This window comes from Eumetopias jubatus, unplaced genomic scaffold (genome assembly GCF_037043125.1).
Source record: "Eumetopias jubatus isolate StellerSeaLion01/CBP00866 unplaced genomic scaffold, mEumJub1_p1.0 scaffold_15, whole genome shotgun sequence".
In the NCBI taxonomy this organism is placed as follows: domain Eukaryota; kingdom Metazoa; phylum Chordata; class Mammalia; order Carnivora; family Otariidae; genus Eumetopias; species Eumetopias jubatus.
Window position 1 is genome coordinate 73,944,099 of NW_028274821.1, and position 23,063 is coordinate 73,967,161.

At 38.3% G+C, this 23,063-nt stretch overlaps 1 protein-coding gene across 1 annotated transcript in view; it reads left to right on the plus strand.

Annotated features, from left to right (window-relative positions):
* KIAA1958 (KIAA1958 ortholog) overlaps positions 1-23,063 on the plus strand; it is a 147,201-nt gene that overhangs the window by 53,722 nt on the left and 70,416 nt on the right. Inside the window, exon 2 of the mRNA XM_028107872.2 lies at positions 19,415-20,609. Within this exon, the coding sequence (XP_027963673.1) occupies positions 19,439-20,609 (1,171 nt within the window). The 5' untranslated portion in view covers positions 19,415-19,438. The remainder of the gene's footprint in view (positions 1-19,414; positions 20,610-23,063) is intronic.

The following is a 23,063-nucleotide window of genomic DNA, read 5'->3' on the forward strand; positions in this document are numbered from 1 at the left end:
CCTAAACTGTCTGACTCACTTTTCTCATCTCTAAAGTGGAGATAAAAATAGTATTTCCTCATAAAGGTCAATGCATTAATATATCTGGTATGCTTAAAGTCTGACACTAGTAAGTGCTGTCAGTGGGTGTTTTATTATCTTTATTGTTAACTTCCTTTCTTGGGGGAGTTTCCTCTGACATTTCTGAATAGATCCAGTCTCTGCTTTATAAGATCTAGTGGCACCACTTATAACAGTGATGATAAAAAGTACTATTTACTAGGTTTATTTATTTGATTATTGAATTAATGACTCTTTTTTTTAAAAAAGATTTTATCCATTTATTTGACCCAGAGAGAGAGACAGCTAGAGAGGGAACACAAGCAGGGGGAGCAGGAGAGGGAGAAGCAGGCTCCTGGCTGAGCAGGGAGCCCGACGTGGGGCTTGATCCCAGGACCCTGGGATCATGACCTGAGCGTAAGGTAGACGCTTAACAACTGAGCCACTCAGGGGCCCCTTAATGACACTTTATACATAAATGAGAGTAAGAATCATACTTGGTTTTTCCCACATTGCTCACAAGGCGTGATAAGTGTTCAATAACTATTTATTGAATAAAAAAGTATTTTACAGTTATAAAATAACTATGCAGTAAGATGTCATTTTACCTCTACAGTTAGCAAAGATTTTAAAAAATAATGCTGTCATACCGAGGCAGAGAGGTAAGGAAATAGACGCTATGATGTACTGCAGTTGGGAGCTGTCTGTGACAGACCTTACCTTGAAGGCAGTTGACTAAAAGAACTAAAGAAGTCTCTGCTTTTGACTCTATGTCTAAGCATAGAGGTATATTAAAAGGTTAATATAGAAAGATGTTCACTGTAGCACCTATATTAGTGAATAAGTGGAGTGAAACTATGGAAAATGTCTAAAAGGAAAGACTTATTAATTATAGTATATTAATTACTAAAAATCATATAGAACCATGGTTCTCAAATGGAGATTCTCATATTGGCTGCAAGATAGTCACCAAACACTAGATAAAAGCAGACGCCCAAGGCCAACCTCTCGGTCAATGAGTCAGAATCTCTACAGTTGAGCTAAGAAACAGGCCCTACATTTTCTAAGAGGAAACCTGGGTGATTTCAGTGCGTGTCCTTATTCAGGAGCCACTGTTGCAGTGGCTCTCTCGTTATGCATTGACTCTCAGTCAGCTGAGCCAAAGGTTCTACTTATCTCTCTCTCTCTCTCTCTCTTTTTTTTTTTTTTTTGAGAGGGAGAGGGTGGGGAGGGGCAGAGTGAGAGAGAGAATCCCAAGCAGGCTCCCAAGTCCAGCACAGAGCCCTATGCGGGGCCCGATCCCACGACCCTGAGATCATGAGCTGAACAAGAGTCAGACACTGATCCAACTGAGCCACCCAGGCATCCCTCTACTCATATCTTAAAACCAAATGAAATACCAACTATATTAAAATCAAAACAAAAAGAGGACTTAAGAAGAACCAGGAAAAAAAAAATCTGCAAGGGAAGAAGATGAGATCAGATTATCCAGAAAGCTAATTAGTGCTGAGCATCTAATACAAGCCAAAGAAATGTCATTTCTGTACTCTCCACCCCCAAAGAATTAGTGGATGACTTTCCCCAAAAAAGAACAAAAGATTCTCCTAAATATTGGAGTAGCAAGCCTTGATTTGGAGGTGGTAGTTGTAGTTGCTGGTACCATCTTTCTGGTACAGAGCATCTACCTTAGAGCTCATTGCCAGGGAGCATTTTGAAGGAATCTCATTAAGAGTGAGTGAACTCATTTATAGTTTTGGTCACCGTGGACAGTCCTGAGATTCCATGAGCAGAGGCTGAGCAAGTAAGAGAGTTAAGGAACAAACAAGGCTGAGATACTATACCACACTGTAGGTGATCATGGTGTTCATCCTCTTACTCATAGGGACCCCTGGGGAGCCAAGTAAAGTTTGGAATATTCTGTGACATCTCAGCTCTCCCTTGAAAATATCCAGGTTGTGTTGGTTTCTGCCTTTGTACTTCTCAGGGGGACCCAACTGTCAGCCTTTCCTAATAAGCACCCTCTGCACCGAGGGCAATGTCAGCTATCTTCAAAGCCACATAGCTTCTGGCTGAGCTCCTTGGAGTAGAGCAGGGCACCGTTCTGAAAAGTTTACTACCTAATGTACACACACTTACTTAACTCTTACCTAGTTCACAGACCTTTTCTCTCTGATTTTGTTGTGACTTGTGTGTTATTATACTGTCCTCTTGACTTAAACTTCTTTTGTGAGCAAGGCAAAAGATTGTAGCAGGCTTTCTGGGTCAATTTCCTTTCCTATCCCTTCCCATTTCCCTTTTCCTCTTTCCCCTTTCCTTTCCTTCCTTCCGATTTTATTTTTAAGTAATCTCTACGCCCAAAGTGGGGCTCAGATTCACAACCCTGAACTCAAGAATTGCATGCTCTACAGACTGAGAGCAGCCAGGCACCCCTCTGGGTCAGTTTTCAATAAAGTATAATTTTAATTAAAGATGATGTATTCTTATCAAAGAAATTTTAGCCAGTGAGTATTTCACTTGGATTGTTGACCCATTCCCCTTCTCTGAATTGCTGCTGTGCTTCATGCAACCCTGTATGTGAGTGGACAAGAGTGGTATCTGTTCTTATCAGTTTGGTCAGGAAGTAGTGGGGCAGGGGAGACTCACAATGCTAGGGTTGAGCTGACAGGTGGCAGATCAGGTGAGTAGCATATTTCAAATCAGAGAATTCATGAGAACTCAGTTGAGTTGTTCATTTAGATATATAATCGTTTGATTTTTGTTCAATATTTATGAATGTATTCTCTTTGCAGGTTTTGTTAAAGGTGCTAAAGACACAATACTGGTCAAGGTTTCTGCCCTCCAGTAGTCTGCATTTAGTGCTTATAGAGGATTAGAGGGCAAGAAGATGCCTGGTACATAACTGCCTAGCCCCTCAGCAGTGTATTTGTATAAAGATCCCCAAATCCTAAAAAAAATAGAGATCTAATTATGGAACTTGGACTTCAGTCAGGAGAATGGTAATGCCACTTTCTGAGATATTAATTAGGGAAACATTAGGGAATATTTGTCTAGATGCACAGAGATGGGTGAAAGTATCATTTGGTAAGACAGTACCATGAGAAAAGTGCCAGTTTTGAAGGTCAGAAGAGCTAATGACAAAAATTGAGAAGTAGCAGTAGGAATGCAAGGTGGGTCAACACTGAGAAATCTGCAGGTGTAACTTTTAAAAAAAAAGATTTTATTTATTTATTTGAGAGAGAGAAGGGGGGGGCCAGAGGGAGAGGGAGAAGCAGACTCCCCGCTGAGCAGGGAGCCAGCCATGCACCCCGCCCCGTGGGGCTGGATCCCAGGACTCTGGGATCATGACCTGAGCCGAAGGCAGACGCTTAACCAACTGAGCCACCCAGGCACCCCTGCAAGTGTAACTTCTAATGTGAAAAAGAAAAAAGATCAGATGTATATTTGAGTAAATACTTGATAAAATTCAACATCCTTTACAGTTAAGAAACCAGACAACATTTTTAACATAGTTAAGGAAATGTATTAGGAACAAATAACTGATAATCATAATTAAACACCAGAAGCTTTGCCATAATAGTTGGAATTAGGAAACAATTTTGAAAAGTAGGGATAATGAGAAGGGATTTGCCATCCTAAATGTAAAACCATATTCCTCTATAGGGATTTTAAATGATGCAATACTAATTATAAAATAGATAAGTAGATCAATAAATCAGAATATAAACTCTAGAAATATATGGGAAAGGACATTTTTGTGCCTTTGCAAAGGGTCCATAATACTCAACCAAAACCATATCAATTTCTTTTAAGATTTTTTAAAATTTATTTATTTGACAGAGACACAGCGCGAGAAGGAACACAAGCAAGGGGAGTGAGAGAGGGAGAAACAGGCTTTTCATCAAGCAGGGAGCCCGATGTGGGGCTCGATCCCAGGACTCTGGGATCATGATCTGAGCCGAAGGCAGATGCTTAACGAGGCGCCCCGAAAACCATATCAATTTTTAAATTCCTTTGCATTTTTCAGGGAAATGGTCTCATTCCCTCCCTCTTGTATGTTTTCTAAAAGAATGCTGTCTCCAAATTGGAGGGTTTAGTCCTATTACCAGTGCCCTGAAATTTAAGCCATTTTGATGTCTGTTCAGAATTTCTAAAATATTTCTTTATGAACAAAACTAGGTTATTCACATTCCTACCCCATGTCACTGACTCATCATCTCATCAGAACAATGATACCGCTTTCAGTACTCAACCATGCTTATTCTTAAAAATGAGAGTCAGAGTGGAGGACTATTAATATGATATATACATAGTAGCTTCATAATTTCATTCCCATGAGCAAATATTTCACAATAATAAGAAAGACTGTCTTCCCTTTAACTGAGAACCAGTAAGGATAAAAGAATTAATTTATATATTTTAGAATTGTACCCATATATAAGAATTAAATAATTGTTATCCATATTTATTAACGTATTAATACATTTAAGATGTTAATTTAAGGTTTATCCACTATGCATAGAGAAAGTGCATCTCTGTCTGAATGTTTCATTTTTTTCTACAGGCTTTAGAAGTATAACAGTAATATAAACAAGAAGCTTTGTAAAACCTAGCAATTTTGGAAACCATGACTAGAGATGAATTCTTAGAATTAAACCTGGCCTCCAGATTCCTCTGCATAAAAATGTGAAGGACACTTTGGAGTCAAAGGTGACTTGCAGGATTTAGACTTCAGCAGCTGAGGAGGTAGTAATACCACTTACTGAGATATTAATTTAGATATCAGTTGTCAGGGTATATACCTGATAACCGGGTTCATAGGGATAGATGAAAACAAAACATTGTCTAGTGAGACAGTAATATAAGAAGACTGCCAGAACCACTGGTAAATTCTAGTGGGTTTTTTTTTTTTAAAGATTTTATTTATTTATTGGGGAGAGAGCACACAACTGGGGAGGAGCAGAGGGGGGAGGGACAAGCCGACTCTGCGCTGATCGGGAAGCCCAAATCAGGGTTCGATCCCAGGACCTCAAGATCACGACCTGAGCTGAAACCCAGAGTCGGACACTTAACCAACTGAGCCACCCAGGTGCCCCTGATAAACTCTAGTTTTAAAGGTCAAAAAGAGGATGATGAGCCCCAGCAAAGGAAACTGAGAAATAGCTGAGTGTATTGGAAGCCAAGGAAAGAGAGAATTTCAAGTAAGAAAACAGCTGTTTGAGCTGTTGAGAAGCCAAGAAAAGAGAAATTGCGGAATATCCATTGAAATTCTTAATGTGAAGATTATTGATGATCTTGGTTAGAGCAGTTCTAGTGGAGAATGGAGTGGCACGTATATTTTCACATTGTTTTCTGAAATCTGGGATCAGCCTGGCTTTCGTTCATCTACTGAGATCGGGCTATATTTCCAGCATCTAGGACCGAGTCTTCATTATAAGACTCTGCTACTCAAGTCTTAGAAAATTCTATCAGTAGAATGAGAGTATGTAAATTTAAAAGTAGCTAAAAATGTTAACATCACTCACTCACTTTGAGAATGAATTTTCAGTTTTTCCATTTATAATACTTCTTCTTTGAGTGGGCTGTAAAAAGCATGAACCATCATGTTGAATCATGCTCATGGATAGAAAAACCACTTTAAAATGTGATTGGATAATATTGCTAGTCAATACATAAGGAACAATTTGTATGAATGGAATGCCATTAATTTTAATTCTTTTCTAATAGTATGTAGTACAAACTCAGTATAAACTGTAGAAATTAAAAACATGAATAATTGGGAGTCATTAAGAATTCTGAGGTATTTATGGTATTTTAGATGCATTAATATATTTTTTAAAGGTTTTATTTTTATATTTGAGAGAGAGCTGAGCGAGAGAGAGAGCACAAGTGGGATGGGGAGGGGCAGAGGGAGAGGGAGAAGGAGCCCAACGCGGGGCTCTATCCCAGGACCCCGGGATCATGACCTGAGCAGAGGGCAGATGTTTAACCGACTGAGCCAGCCAGGTGCCCCCTAGATGCATTAATATTTTTGGAAGCATTTTTTTATATAATGTCAGTATCAAATTATTGACTAAGATTAAAATCAGTGAGGGAGGCAAACGGTAGAGACTCTTAACTATAGGAAACAAACTGAGGGTTGCTGGAGGGGAGATGGGTGGGGGGATGGAGTAACTGGGTGGTGGGCATTAAGGAGGACACTTGAAGTAATGAGCACTGGGTGTTATATGCAGCTGACGAATCACTGATTCTACATCTGAAACTAATATACTATATGTTAAGTTGATTTTAAATAAAAATTGTTGACTAAGATTAAGGTGTTTGCTTTCCTTGACAGTAGGAATTTTGTTAAGAATTGTTTTTTTAAGGCGGGGCGGGGGGGGCAGATGGAGAGGGAGAGAAAGAATCCCAAGCAGGGAGGGACCCAGCGTGGAGCCTGACATGAGGCTCCATCCCGCAACCCTGAGATCATGACCTGAGCTGAAATCAAGAGTTGGTGGCTAAACCGACTGAGCCACCGAGGCTCCTAAAAATTATTTTTAATAATGAATTTGTTTTCTTGGCAAATGCATAATTAGCTTGGATGATATAAATGTATATTTCAAGTTAAAATTTCTACTGGATCAGTCTCTCAAAGAAATGGTGAACAGCATTTGTTAGGAGGGTGTAGGTGAACTATGGTGGAATGGATGAGGCAAGAAGTATTTCGGGTAGTTGGGTCTATTATCCTCACCTCTGTGTGGGGTGCTAGAATGTTTCAGAATAGTTGCTAAGAGTGGGTATATCATGGGATTCCAGAACTTTTCTGAGGTCTTTTGCTTGTACTTGAATTACTTGGAAATTTCTTCTCTCCTTCTGCCCTTTCCCCCTTTCATCTATGAATTCCTACTAATCTTTCAGTTCTTAGCTTAAATACTACTTTCTCAGAAGAGCTTTCTCTGATCCCCTGAATAGAACAAGTCTCTCTAGTTTTATGCTCTCTTAGCATAAACTAGATAAAGTAGATTGTCTTTGCAGAATTTTTGCCAAAATTGCAACAAAATTATTTCCTTTTTTTTTTTAAGATTTTATTTATTTATTTGACAGAGAGAGACAGCGAGAGTGGGAACACATGCAGGGGGAGTGGGAAAGGGAGAAGCAGGCTTCCTGCCGAGCAGGGAGCCCGATGCGGGGCTCGATCCCAGGACCCTGGGATCATGACCTGAGCCAAAGGCAGATGCTTAACGACTGAGCCACCCAGGAGCCCCTCAACAAAATTATTTCTTATATAATTAGTTGTCCCATCCCACCCTGCATCGTTGAGTTCCATATAGGCACAGATCATGACTGCCTTGTTCATGACAATATTCTCGTGCTTAGTAGCCTAATGTCATTCAATATTTGTTGAACGAAAGGATGCCACTGAAAAGTCCGTATGATTTAAAAGAAACTCTAGGACCAAAGTTTAAAGGTGGCTACAGAATAATAGATCCTATAGCTGGTCTAAGTGCTATTTGCATGATTCCCAGGGATGTTTGAGTAGCTAGGCCTTGTTCTGTAATGAATGTGTACTTTGATGAATCTGTGTTAGTCTAAGGAGTATGAGAACGTTAATTGAGGACCTTATTCTTGACTGAGTATACCATTGTGTATTGTATGTTCTCTGGGTCTCCTTCTTCCACAGGTGTACCGTGCCGGATTGTATGCTCTCTAGAGTTATATTGTAGACCACTGAAATGGGGAAAAGCCTCTAATTTCAGGTGAAAAATTATCAAGCGATTCTTCTAAGCATTTTTACAGTATGAATTAATTTAATCCCTGCAATGGCACTGTGAGGTTGGGGTTATTCTTACCATAATTTTACAGATTAGGAAACTAAGGTGCAGAGAGGTAAAAAGCTTGCCCAAGGTCACATAGCAAACAGCAGGGCTAGAATTTAAATTCAGTCTGTCTGGCAGTGGAGTCTATGCTCTTAACCTCTGCACTGTCCCATCTTACATGGAAGTGGTCCCTCATGCACATCCAGAATAGTCTGTGTGCAGAATTTCTTCTGTTTTATGCATATTAAAATTGGGCTTGGAGGAAAGTGGTTAAGGCCCTTCTGGGAGACTCAGAAGCTTTTATCTCTGTCAGTCAGTGGAGAAATGTTGCTGATACTCTGCTTTCTAACTGAGTGACCTGATTTCCTTCTGTAGCCATCCTCCTATAAATCTTGTTTTGATTTATCAAGTCTCATCTCTCAGGTAACCTGAACGTTGACACTTGCCAAATGGTGTCTGTGCAGTCACACTTTAAGTTCATACATTTAATTCCCTTTCATCTTAACTTCTTATATATATGGCCAAAGAAGTAGAAACATAGGGGAAAAATTGTCACTGATGAGATACAGAAAGGTTAGCCATGAATTGACAAGGTAAGACACCCCTTTCATCCCCCCAGGAACCCCCTACCAGATTTGAGTAAATCCCTAAATGAGCTCGAACTCCTCCTTGAGCTCAGAGTTCACAGGGCTATTGTTAATGGTCAAGTCAGAATCTATAACTTCTTTCTTCCTCCCACCTCCTTTATCCAGTCTTTCATCTTTACCTCTTACTTGAGTTTCATATCTGTCCCCTTCTTTACATCCCTCTGCTACCATCCAAGGTAATTTACCGTTATAGCTTAACTGAATTGCTACAGTGTATCTCCTAACTGGATTCCTGTCTCTGGTCTTGATCTCTTCAGCTATAATCAGAATGATGATTCTAAAGTCACTTTGTTGCTTACAACCATGTAATACTTTTAAATTCTCACTATAATAAAGTCAGGGGCACCTGGATGGCTCAGTCAGTTAAGCATCTGCCCTCTGTTCAGGTCGTGGGATCAAACCCTGCATCAGGAATGGAAAAGAAAGGAAGGTGGCAGATCTGTTAGAAGATAACAGGCAGCAATTGGTGCGAATCACTTTTGAGGGATGAGGGCAAATAGAGACCAGGCCAATTCTCAGGTTTCTAACTCAGCAACCAGGATAGAGTTGTTCTCAAGATAAACATCGTAAGAGAAGAGCAAATGTATAGGTTAAGAGTGATGATTTAATCAGTTTTCTTTAAAAAGACAGTGAACTCAGGAATCACTGATTTTGAGGGTATAACATCAATAGTCTAACTTATATATAAAAGCCTCCCAACCTAAAGACAAGCATAAGTACCCTTTCTATGAAAAGTACGTCCTTTCTGACTTTGGAGAATCACTTAAGATAATTTTAAAATAACTTTTTTAGGGGCCTGGGTGGCTCAGTCGGCTAAGCGTCTGACTCTTCATCTCAGCTCAGGTCTTGATCTCAGGGTCATGATTTCAAAGCCCTGTGTTGGGCTCCATGCTGGGCATGGAGCCTACTTAAAAAAAAAAAAAAGGAAAGAATTTTTTTTACTCTGCCCAAGTGAAAACCATTTTAGTTGACTTTCAGAGTCATTCTAGTTATTCTAAGCATCCGAGTGAGTGTATAAAATATGAGACTTCAGAGATTTTCACTGGTTCACCTAACTTCCTTGAATCAAACATAAAATGTCACCTGTCACCCATTCTATCAATAAATGTGTATTAGACATTGTGAAGCATTGGCCTGACCCCTAGAAAGAGAAGTGACAAAGACAGACATTCTATATCATCACAGAGCTTATAGTCTTAAGAAAGAGAAACAATAAAATAAATAATTTCAATAAAGCATAGTAAGTGCTGCAACACAGAATAAGGTGTTACAGGGGCATCTAACCTAGACCAGGATGAGTCAGGGAAGGTTACCTAAAAACCTAACGATGTGCAAGTTGAGAACAAAAGGATGCATAAAAGTCAGGTGAGAGGCAGGCAAAGTAAACTGTGTGAAGGCCAAGAAGATAATGAAGAAATGGAAGTTGTTTGGTATGGCTGAATGGAAGAACAAGAGTATGTCTGAAAAAGTAGGCTAGGGCCTGATTATCATGGTCTTATAGATTATGTAAAAGACTTCTGACTTTATTATAGAGATAATTTTTAAAAGATTTTGTTTATTTGAGAGCGAGAGCACGCACGAGCAGAGGGGAGGGGCAGAGGGAGAAGCCGACTCCCCGTGGAGCAGGGAGCCTGATGCAGGGCTCGATCCCAGGACCCACTCCAGTCTCTATCTTTGCTTTCACATGGCTTCCTCCTGGTGTCTGTCTTCACATGGTGTCTCCTCATAAGGACACCAATCATACGGATCAGGGGCCCATTCTACCTCTCTATGACTTCATGGAAACTTAACTAAATTATATCTGCAATTACAGGTTACCTAATAGATAACATTCTGAGGTACTGGGATTTAGGATTAAAACCTATCTTTTGTTTGTGGGGGAGGGAGTCCATAACACAGTATTTAGCATATAACAGGTACTTAATAGATATTTACTGAATTGGAATATAAATGAAATACATGTTATATATTCATGGCATAGAATTAAAAGCTTTTTTTATTATGATTTTTTAATTTGTTAGGTACAAAGTATCTTTTAGATTTGTCTGTTTCCAAAAATTACATGATGGATTACATGGTACTTGTAACATTTGAAAATTAATACATGTATTATCTTAAAGTAAAAGCACATGTTATAGAGTCTGAATTCTTTATCTGTAAGCTCACTTTTAATGCGTGTACTAATTTATGTAACTTACAGATACATTTTTTTTAAACAATAGATGGATTTTGGCAGTTCTTTCTGCCATGGGTCCTGTCCCCATACTTTAATAAAACCACCCCTTTGGCATCCTCCCCCCCACAAAAGATGGGTATTAAATTTTGGAAAGCACATTTTATAGGCCTTAGTAGGAATAAATACCCTTTCCCTATCCTTTATATTTTTAAAGTAGTATCTTCTTCCTGCACATTATTGTGCATTAATGTTGGAACTTTTTTCTTCAGATGTTTTTTGGTAGAATTCCAGTTATTTGAATATTTTTCCATATTTAGCATACATAATAAATTGCGTCCTTTAATGAAAATATGGGTAAATTAGGCTTATATGAAACACTTTTTAGATTCTAAGAGTTGTAACAGTTTGTTTTATTTTCTTTTGTTTCTAGCTTTGTTAGTCATTGGTCTGTTAGTTGAGACGTCATTGGTGCTTTTTAGACCATACCCAAGTTTCCTTAGATAGCATTGAAAATTGCATAGGGAATCTCCTGAAAGAAGGTAGCACTGTTGAGTGTGTTTAAGTTTGTTGGATACCTTTGATGGATACCTTCACCATCCCTGGATTATTTATATTCCATTAGCAATTGATGTAGTTCAATATATCAAATTTTTTGTGGCTTGTGCTTTTTACATCCTAAGAAACCTTTGCCTACCCCAAGGTGACAAAGATATTACCCTATGATTTCTTCTGGAATTTTTCTAGTTTTAGAATTTAGATTTTATTTATTTATTATTTGTACGTACATACATGCATGCATGCATACATACATACATACATACATATATACTGGGCTCCACGCCCAGGGTGGAGCCTAGTGCAGGGCTTGAACTCACGAATGTGAGATCAAGACCCGAGCTGAATTGAAGAGTTGGGCGCTCAACTGACTGAGCCATCCGGCACCCCCTATGTTTTAGATTTAGGTCTGTGATCCATTTTGAGTTAATTTTTATGTGTAGTTTAACTGAAGGTTGTTTGTTTTTTAATGACTGTCCAATTGATTTAGCATTGTTGAAAAAATTTTCCTTTCCTATTGAATTGCCTTTGCCTTTTGAAGAAAATCAGTTGACAAAATATGTGTGGTTCTGTTTCTGGACATTTATTCTGTTCCGTTGATGTATATGTCTTTTCTTTTGTCAGTACCCCATGATCTTGATTACTATCGCTTGAAATTTTTCTAAGCCTTGAAATCAGGTATAGTGAGTTCTCCTTATTGAAAGATTTATCTTTCAATCAATCAAAACTTTATCCTTATTGAAAGATTCTGCTTTGGTTATTCCAGATCTTTTGCATTTCCATATAAATGTTAGAATTAATTTATCTATTTCTTCTAAAAAAGCCAACTGGAATTTTTTATTGGAATTGCATTGAATATATAGATCAGTTGGGAATAATACCAACCTAACAATATTGAATCTTCCAGTCCACAAATACAGTATTTATCTCTATTTATTGATGTCACATTTAATTTCTCTCAGCAATGTTCTGTAGTTTTTTTTTTTTTAAGATTTTTATTTATTTATTTGAGAGAGAATGAGAGATAGCACGAGAGGGAAGAGGGTCAGAGGGAGAAGCAGACTCCCCACTGAGTGGGGAGCCCGATGCGGGACTCGATCCCAGGACTCCAGGATCATGACCTGAGCCGAAGGCAGTTGCTTAACCAACTGAGCCACCCAGGCGCCCAATGTTCTGTAGTTTTTAGTATAAAAGTCTTTGGATACTTTTGTTAGATATATTCCTAGATGTTGAATACTTTTGGCACTACTATAAGTAGAATTTTTAAAAATTTAATTTTCTAATGTTTTGTTGCTAGTATATAGAAAATCATTGATTTTTTAAAAATATTAATCTTGTACCTGATTACTTTGCTAATAAATTCGTTTATGAGTTGTAGCAGTTTCATGAATTCTCTGGAATTTTCAACATAAACGGAAGTATTGTCTACATGTAAAAACAGTTTTACTTCTTTTCTAATTTTTCTTTTATTTCTTTTTATTGCATTATTTCAGTGTTACAGTGTTGAATAAAAATGATGCAAGAGCATTCTTGTCTTACTCCTGATCTTGGGAGAAAACAATTCAGTCTTTTATATTAAGTTTAATATTAGTTGTAGATTTTTTAAAGATATCCTTTATTAGCTTGAGGCAGTTCCTACTATTATTAGCTTATTAAGGTTTTTAATTGTTAGTGAATATTTAATTTTGTCAAATGCTTTGTCTGCATCTATTGAGATGATCATGTTATGGTTTTTCTCCTGTGGACTGTTAATATGTTGAATTATATTGGTTGATTTTTGCATGTTCAGCCAACTTTGCATTCCTGGGATAAGTCTTAACTTGGTCATGATGTATTACCCATTTTATATATTGTTGGTTTCATTTTGCTAATGTTTTGTAAAGGATTTTTTGCATAAAATAAGGAATGTTGATCTGTAATTTTCTTTATTGTAATATTTTTGTCAGGTTTTGGTAGTAGGGTTATGCTGGCCTCCTTAGACAAGTTGGATAATGTTCCTTTCTCTTCCTATTTTTTGAAAATATTTGCATAATTTTGGTATTATTTCTTCCTTGAATGTGTGATAGACTTTACCAGTGAAATCTTTCTTCCTTTTTTTTTTTATTTATTTTATTTTATTTATTTGAGAGAGAGAGAGAGCAAGCACGAGCCAGGGGTTGGGGGAGAGGGAGAGGGAGAAGCAGACTCCTTGCTGGGCAGGGAGCCTGACACAAGTCTGGATCCTAGGACCCTGAGACCATGACCTGAGCCAAAGGTAGACGCTTAACCAACTGAGCCACCCAGGCACCCAGCAGTGAAATCTTTCTTTTGGAGAAGATTTTTTTTTAAAAAAACATTCAACTTCTTTTATAGATATATGGCTACTAAGATTTCCTTTTTTTTCCTGTGTCAATATTTTCATCCATAAGCAATTGATATTTAGTCGTATTAAAACAACAGCAACACCAAATCCTTTAAAAGGTTCAGAACCTTATAAAGAGAGAGACAATAAGTGCTGTGGGGCAGATTGTTGTAACTGAAGTGAGGTAAAAGCCAACTGGTATTTGGCTGGTAACTCATTTTGTCAGGTTTTGGAAAAGTGACATAATCTTTTCATACTCTTTTTTTTCTAAAAAGTTTTTCTCAGTCTTTTGAAAGAAAAACATTTTCATGGACCTTTATACCCAGTGCTGCCTTAAGTCATTTTTGGTCATAATGCTGTTTAAGTAGGTATAAACATATAACTTATGCTTATAGTTCCGAGACAGCTGTAAACCAAAATAGTCCCACAAATTCAAACAAAGTTAAACTGTAAAACCAACATAAACTCAAATTAACATTAATATGATAGGGAACCAGATTTGAGACAATATCTTTTCTGCTATCACAGTGCCAGAAGTACATAGTATGTTATGAGCATAGGCTCTGGAGTATGACCACAGTTCAAATTTTGGCTCCACCACTGCTTTGTTCAAGTGATTTAGTTTACTCATTTATAAAATGAGGATAATAATTTATTTAACTTATTAGGATTCTTGCTGTAATTAGGATTATTGGTATGTCAAGTCCTAGAATAGTGCCTGGCAATTAGTAATTGTTCAATAAATATTAGCTGTAATAATAACTAGTTTTATATTATTCTACTGAAAACTTAATGATCAGTGTTGGGTTTATTTTTTGTTTTTTATTTTTTATTTTTTTAAAAAATATTTTATTTATTTATTTATTTATTTATTTATTTATTTATTTATTTATTTGAGAGAGAGAATGAGATAGAGCATGAGGGAGGGGAGGGTCAGAGGGAGAAGCAGACTCCCTGCTCAGCGATGCAGGACTCGATCCTGGGACTCCAGGATCATGCCCTGAGCCGAAGGCAGTCGCTTAACCAACTGAGCCACCCAGGCACCCTTGTTTATTTTTTTAAAGATTTTATTTATTTAAGAGAGAGAGCACAAGCAGGGGGAGCAGCAGAAGGAGAGGGAGAAGCAGGCTCTCCGCTGAGCAGGGAGCCTAACGTGGGACTCGATCCCAGGACCCTGGGATCATGACCTGAGCTGAAGGCAGATGCTTAACTAACTGAGCCACCCAGGCACCCCTAGTGTTAAGTTTAATAGTAAGAGAGACTCTATATTTAACGGCTCTCTGATTTTGACTTTAATAATGTAAATACTAATATATAAAATGTCTCCTTGCCTAAGTTAACATACAATTGGTGATAATAACTTCATAGCTTTGTTTGCTAATTTAGGATAAGCAAATTTCATACTTAACCTTAACTTTGCTAGTCAGGACTCTTTGAGTTTTGTTTTGTTTTGTTTTTAAGATTTATTTATTTATTTGAGCAAGCGGGCAGTGGGGAGGGGTAGAGGGAGAGGAAGAGATAGAATCCCAAGCAGACTCCCCCCTAATGTGGGGCTTCATGCAGAGCTTGATCTCATGACCCTGAGATCATGACCTGAGCTGAAACCAAGAGTTAGACGTTCAACTGACTGAACCACCCGGACCCCCCTCTTTGAATTTGTTTTTAATCAAGTGTCACATGATAACTCTGTAAATCAGAGTGTCTAATCCAATCATTGCCTGTATCAGATATGGGAAATACTATGTGAAGTTATTTTTAATTCCTGAAAATGTGGAAAAGGCATTATCTTTCAGTGTAGAGCTCATCATCAGACTTTTGAAGCAAATTAGTAGGTTCTAGAACTGACTTATTTTCAGCAGTTCGGAAATACCTTAATTGTCTTCTTACTGATTCTATTCTGTATTAAATTTAGAATATATTACAGTTTATTGATAGCTATTCCTTGTCAGCTTGGACTCAATCCATTTAATTACCCTAAATATCAGCAAATTATGCTCTCATAACTACGTTGGTTAACATTGGTTGCCTGGCTGAAACATATTAATAATGATACTGGAAAAATATTTTCATTTTATGATACTCAAGAGAAGTTTAAGAGCCTCTTCATGAGATTGCTAGTGAATTTCAGAATGTAATAAAAGTGACTTATGATTACTACCTATTGATTCTTAAAGGTTGGTGATTATTATAGAATTAAGTGCAAAATCTTTTAACAAAATTTAAAATTGTATCTATTTTGTTTTTTATTATAATTTTTTTTCCTGGCTTGTGGGACCTTCAGCAAAGGTACTGTTTTACTACTGTATAGTAGCTTTTACCTGAACAATAAGTTATTTTGAGTTCCACATGCTTATATAATTTTGTGTTTTGATTCTGCCACATTTTTACATATTTGAACTGTTACAACATTTTCATTCATATATTGTGCCATAACATATATTATTTTCTTTCTGTGAGCATATATATTTATCTCACCTGCTTTTATTTTCTCATTACCCTGTGACACTTAAAGTAGTGTATTGTTTCAGTATCACATTCCATTTTCATGATGTCAAATCATGATGCCTTTCATTTGCAAATTATTAATGCAAAAGACAAGTTTTATATTTATATTTGCTAAAAAGGAAACAGCATGAACAGGTTTCCCAACAGATTGAAAGTTGAGTCATGTCACTTTAGGTGATTATGGACAATAATGTGAGTATAGATATGAAGGCAATATTCGGATCCAAGGTGATTATTTAGATGATTCATAATATGCTTATGTTAATCATATTTTTACTAGAATCAAAATGAAAGCAGTTATCAACATTTTGGAATAGAATTATAGACCTCCCAATAATTTATTTGTGGAGTCCAGTCTGAGAAACTGTTGTACTTGGGGGGTGGTGCAGAGAAATTGAAGGATTTTGCTCTGAGGTTCCAAAAACCAGAGATGAGTATTATTTTTTGTGTATCAGTTAGTAATTGAGTTCAGCTGTATGTAATCAAATACTGCCAACAACAGTGGCTTAAGCAAGATCAGGGCCTTATCTTTCCTTATGTAACAAAGAATCCTAGATAGTTCAGAGTTGATGCAGTGACTCTATGATGTCAACAGGACCCAAGCTCTTTCTGGGTGTTCTCTCTCATCCTTAAGTTCTTATTTCATGTTCCCAATATGGCCTCTGGAAGTCAAGCCATCATGTCCTTATTCCAGGCAGAAAGAAAGGGAAGGACAAAGGGAATAAGGCAAAAGGCCAAAATCAGACGAGTCACTCAGTGACTTTTGTTTACATATTTTTGGCCAGAACTGTGTCATATGACGATTCCTATTTCAAGGGAAGCTGGGAAATGTGTTTTAGGTGAGCATATTGCTGCCTCAACAAATTGGGACTCTCTGTAAGGAAAAAGAATGGATACTGGGTAGGCAAATGGTCTGCCATACCAATTAAATAGATATATTAAGAAAGCTTAAAAAACAAATATCAAAAACCTCATTCTTTCTTTTTTTTAACCAAGTTTTTTATTTTAATTCCAGTATAGTTAACATACAGTATTATATTAGTTTCAGGTGTACAATATAGTGATTCAGCAATAGTATACATTACTCAGTGCTCATTGTGATAAGTGTACCACTCTTTCTCTTTTATCTGCATTTTTACTTTAAAGTTATATGAAAGGAATATAAATCAAGTAAATCCCTAAATTCCTAAAGTAGTATGAAGGGAACATAAAGATCATATAGTCCTGACATTTTAGCTTAGAGGTAATTAGTGACTTGTCTGAGGCCACAGACATCAGTTCCAAGACTGGAATTGAAGTTCCCAACTCCAACACCAGTCAGTGGTCTTTCCATTTACTGTGAAGCTTCACAAAATCTGTAGCTCACTTATTACTCTCCTATGCACAAGACAACTGCAGTTTGGTTATACCACTGGGGAGAAAAATCCTGTGTTCTCTTCAGTGACTACAATAAAAGTGATAGGAAATTTCATGTTTCTTATTTGAGGGTCTTATGTTTATTTTGTTAGTGTTGGTGGTACTGCCAGTATTTATATGTTTATTGATTCATTCTTCATTTATTCATCATTAACAATAGATTATAAGGTCTCAAGAGCAGGACCATATCGATATGTATTAATATATCTGTCCCCAACTAGGTCCTCATCGATGAATGAAAAATTATAGCCCCTTATACTAAAATTTTAAAAATAAATAAAAAGTTAAAAAAATTATAGTTCCTGTCGTCAGGGACTTCTCAGTCAAGTTTGAGAGACAGACAAGAATGGTAGTGATAACAATACAGAGATAACTCAAGAGATGATGGAAATACAAGTGAAGAGTGAATACAAGTGAATGAATGTCTGAGGCTGAAAGAAGGTCTGTAAAGATTTCAATAGGAGGTGGTCCCAAGTTGTTCAGTTTTGAAAGGGTTTTCCAGATGAAGAAAGAAGAGGGCTGCATATCAAGCCGAAGAATGAGTTTTTAGAGGCCCAGTGGGTGTGAGAAACTGTTTAGAGGAAGAGGAGAAAGATGGGAAAAGCCCATAGTAATAGGAAATGAGGCTTGAGGGGTTGACTGTAGCCATGACCACATCACAGAGGCCTCATAATATGTGAAAGGGTTTGAATTTACCTAACTATTGATGGGGTGCCACGGAGGTTCAGATATCCCCTTTTGAATGGCCGCCTGACATTGCAGTTAGACCTTGGCACCTAAGTGCAGAGCCCACCTACAGTGAGGCACCACTTGTCACTCACAGCTACAGATAAACGGGACAGACAACATACATACATCAAGATCCTTGCCCCTCCCCTGCTCAGTTCTCCCTAGGATCTCCCCTTTATCAGAAACTTACTTGACCTTTCTAATTACATGCAGACTCCACATGTCCCATTTTACTTTTCTTGCCCATCATGTCCTCACTGTTACCCAGCCACAGGCCCATAACAAGTGATTCTTTTTGACCTCCTCCCGATAAAGAATGGTTTACTCCTATTTGATAGTTGGTTATCCTTAGGTGCCCAGGAAGCTTAGATGGTGGAATAAACCAGACACGTCTTTTACCTCCAAATTGTGAGATGAAGGGCAGTATTTCAGGAGTTTCAGACAGCAAGGAGGCAGAAAGCCAGCTCCTAAGATTTGGTTAGAGTCCTGGCACCTGGCCCACCCATCCTTGCTTCTGGCCTATAGACTGCCTGTGCTTCTGACCCCAGCAGATGCCCTCTAGTGGCTCTCCTCCCAGTCCCTTCTCCCTTCCCTGCTAAAGACTTTTTCTTCCCCACTATAGCACTTCATTCTCTCCTTGGACTCTCAGTTACATCATTTGTTTTCTGGTGCCCCGCAGAGGATTGACTTTTCTTTTGTGACTCATCCTAGAATGGACCTAAGCCTTTGTTGGTTCTGCCTTTGGTAATGAAGTTTCTGATGGCAGAGGGTAAAGTTGGAAGTGCATCCTCTTGGTTAATACAGATAATGCACACATTTTATTATTAAAGAGCTGACTAAACCTCTCTTTATGACTTTGGAAGTAAAACACCATGAAAAAGCTCACCTCTTTTTTATTGCTTAATTGGTTTTTTTTCTTTCCCACTTTTTTTCTCATGCAAATATTTTTATGCAGATACTGTTGTAACAATCAAGGAAACTATCAAAAATCTTCTCGTCTCACAGCCAATAGGCATCACTTTTTTTTTTTTTTTTACTTTTCCTTGTATTCTCTTCCAGTCTGCCCATGTGCAGCGATATTAACTAAATACAGTTTTGAAGTACAATTCTTTTTTATGCCATATGATCATAGTTCAAGGAAATTGAAGTAATGGAGATATGGGAATATCTTGGGTAATAATGGCTTCTTATTTTGATTATTTCCCTTTAGGAAAGACACTGCTGATCCTGTAACATGGAGGATTGCCTTCATACTTCATCTGAGAATCTGTCCAAATTGGTCAGCTGGGCCCACAGCCATGGGACCATTTGCAGCCTCATTCCAAACCTGAAACACTTGCTTTCGGAAGGTTCCCATGGGAACCTCACAGCAATGTGGGGCTGTAGTGCGGGCCATGCTTATCACTGGCCACTGACAGCTACTTGCAGAGCTGGGTCCCAAGAAAGGGTCTGTTTCCAGGATAACAGAAGTTTTAACTCTGATAGTCCCAGTATAATTGGAGTACCCTCTGAGACACAAACTAGCCCCGTTGAAAGGTACCCTGGGAGACCAGTGAAAGCGAAGCTAGACTGTAATCGGACCAGAGACTCTTGTGACTTCTCTTATTGCAGTGAGCCCTCTGAACTGGATGAAGCTGTTGAAGAATATGAAGATGAAAACACCCTGTTTGACATGGTTTGTGAGTCTTCTGTTACAGACGAGGATAGTGACTTTGAACCCCAAACCCAAAGGCCTCAAAGCATTGCTCGAAAAAGGCCTGGAATAGTCCCATCTTCTCTCCATTCCAGCTCCCAGGCTCAAATGGTTGATGAATGCAGCAATGATGTCATCATTAAGAAAATCAAACAAGAGATTCCTGAAGATTATTACATTGTGGCGAATGCAGAGCTGACTGGAGGGGTAGATGGACCAGCCCTGTCATTGACACAGATGGCAAAACCCAAGCCTCAAACTCATGCTGGTCCCTCCTGCATAGGGTCTGCTAAGCTGATTCCCCATGTGACATCTGCCATTGGCACAGAGCTAGACCCACATGGTGTATCTGCATCCCCCTCTGTCATGTCCAGACCAGTCGTCCAGAAGACTGCCAGGGTATCTCTGGCTTCACCAAACAGAGGACCCCCTGGTGCCCATGGCACCAACCAGCAGGTGTCCATGCAGATGCCTGTGAGCACATCCCATCCTAACAAACAGATCAGCATCCCTTTGTCTGCACTGCAACTGCCTGGACAGGATGACCAAGTTGCTTCAGAAGAGTTCCTGCCCCATCTGCCCAGCCAGGTTTCCTCCTGTGAGGTAGCTCTTTCTCCCTCAGTTAACACAGAGCCAGAAGTGAGCTCCAGTCAGCAGCAGGCCCCAGTCGCTCCAACCATAACCACTGAGGCCACAGCACAGTGCATACCAGGTATGGCACATGAGGTGACAGAGAGTCCCTCATCCATGCACGTCCGAGAATTCTGCGCCGTCAGCACTTACAAAACCATTGGCTCAGTTTGCTAGAATTCAGGCCTTTATTATTCTCAGAAAGATAGAAATAATGAAATATATTCTATCCAGGTGATACTCTGAAGGAAATTCATCTCAGTTAAGGCCATCCGTCCAGTCCGTGTACCTCAGGGCTGAGAGGACAGCTGTAGGATTGTGCTGTTGATATTGCATGGCTAGATTTGAGGTTTGTATCTGATCTTAAGCTGAATAATTTTTATTTTTATTATTTTTTAAAGATTTTATTTATTTTAGAGAGAGCAAGTGAGTGAGTGGGGGTAGGGGCAGAGCTAGAGGGAGAGCGAAAATCTCAAGCCAGTTCCATGCTAAGCACGGATCGTGACGCAGGGCTTGATCTCAAAACCCTGAGATCATGACCTGAGTCAAAATCAAGAGTTGGACACTTAACTGAGCCACCCAGGCGCTGCAGGCTGAATAATTTTTGTATATTAACGTTATCTTTGAAAAAAAATTTTTTACGCTTTCCTATCAGTATCAAGGTATTTGGTTGCTGTTTGAATCCAAAATGATACGATGTTGGGTTAGGCATATAATGACAATAGAACTGGTGCTTTTCCATTATCATTTGTTTGTCTGAACCAACTTGGCCTTTCTATTCATTTTAGTTGGTGTGGCAGTTTAGAACAAGTATTTTTAAAAGCAACAAATAATTCTAAAAAAAGTATTTTATCTTTTATCTCAAAATTTAAGAGAGTCCGATAACTTGCACTCCTGGAATACATGGGCCTAACTGGAATGGACTGAGACGAGAGGGAACTAATTGTATGAGGTCTCTATCTAATTTTGACATTCTAATGTTCGTAATTCTAACTTGCAGTATTTATTGAATTTATTTCATTGAGGCTATTACTATATAAAGAGGGTTTGGGGTGTCTTGCATTTGGGTTCATTATTCAAATCTAATAAGCCAGAAGTAGAAACGTGGACAAAGATGAACAGACATACAGAACAGAGTATATAGAAAGCAGAAATTTGTGGCATGTTTTGGTTTGTTTCATTTTATTTTTTTTTTAAAGATTTATTTATTATTTATTTTGAGAGAGTGAGAATGAGAGAGAGAGTGCATGAGAGGGGGGAGGGTCAGAGGGAGAAGCAGACTCCCTGCTGAGCAGAGAGCCCGATGCGGGACTCGATCCCGGGACTCCAGGATCATGACCTGAGCCGAAGGCAGTCGCTTAACCAACTGAGCCACCCAGGCGCCCTGGTTTGTTTCATTTTAATGCCTCTCAAGGAAGTCATATATTTTGGGAAAAGTTTCCTAGAAGCCTGCAGTACCTGTGCCTTTACCCAATTTATGATTTTACTGACACAGTCATGATATTATTAATAAGATACACAATGAAAATATTCATATCCTGACTCAAAATTATGCTTTTCAGTTTATTCATTTTTCTTTCTTTTTAAAATAAAAGCTTCACTGAGACATAATTCACATACCATAAGGTACACTCTTTTAAAGTATACAGTTCAGTGGTTTTTGGTGTATTTACAGAGTTGTGCAGCCATCACACTATCTAATTCAAAACACTGTTATCACCCCAGAAAGAAACCCATACCCATCAGCAGTCCCTTTTTCCTTCCTCCCAGCCCGTCAACCACTGATCTACTTTATGTTTCTATGGATTTGCCTGTCCTGCACATTTCATGTAAGTGGAATCATAGCATGTGGCCTTTTGTGACTACCTTCTTGCACTTAGCATATTTTTTTTTACATTGTAGCATATATCAGGATTTCTTTTTATTGCCAAATAATATTGCACTATATGGATATACCGTAGTTTGTTTTCCCTTTCACCATTGAGGTTGTTTCTATTTTTTGGCCATCATGAGTAATGCTGCTAATAACACTGTATACAAGTTTTTGAGTGGACATATAACTTCATTTCACTTGGGCAACAACCTAGAAGTGGAATTGCTAGGTGTATGATAATTCTATGTTTAACTTTTTGAGGAGCTGCCAAACTGTTTTCCAAAGTAGTTCCACAATTTTTTTTTAAGATTATTTATTTATTTATTTATTTATTTATTTGCCAGAGAGAGAGTGTGGGAGAGAGAAAGAGCGAGAGTACAAGCAGGGGAAGCAGCAGGCAGAGGGAGAAGCAGGCTCCCTGATGAGCAAGGAGCCCGATGTGGGACTCGATCCCAGGAGCCAAAGGCAGATGCTTAACCGACTGAGCCACCCAGGCACCCAGTAGTTCCACTATTTCAAAATCACCAGCAGTGTAAAAACGTTCCTGTTTCTTAACATGCTGACCAAATTTGTTGTTTTCCATTAAAAAAAATGATAATTTATCCTGGGTTCATAAAGTAATATCTCATTGTGGTTTTGATTTCCATTACCTTAGTGACTGTT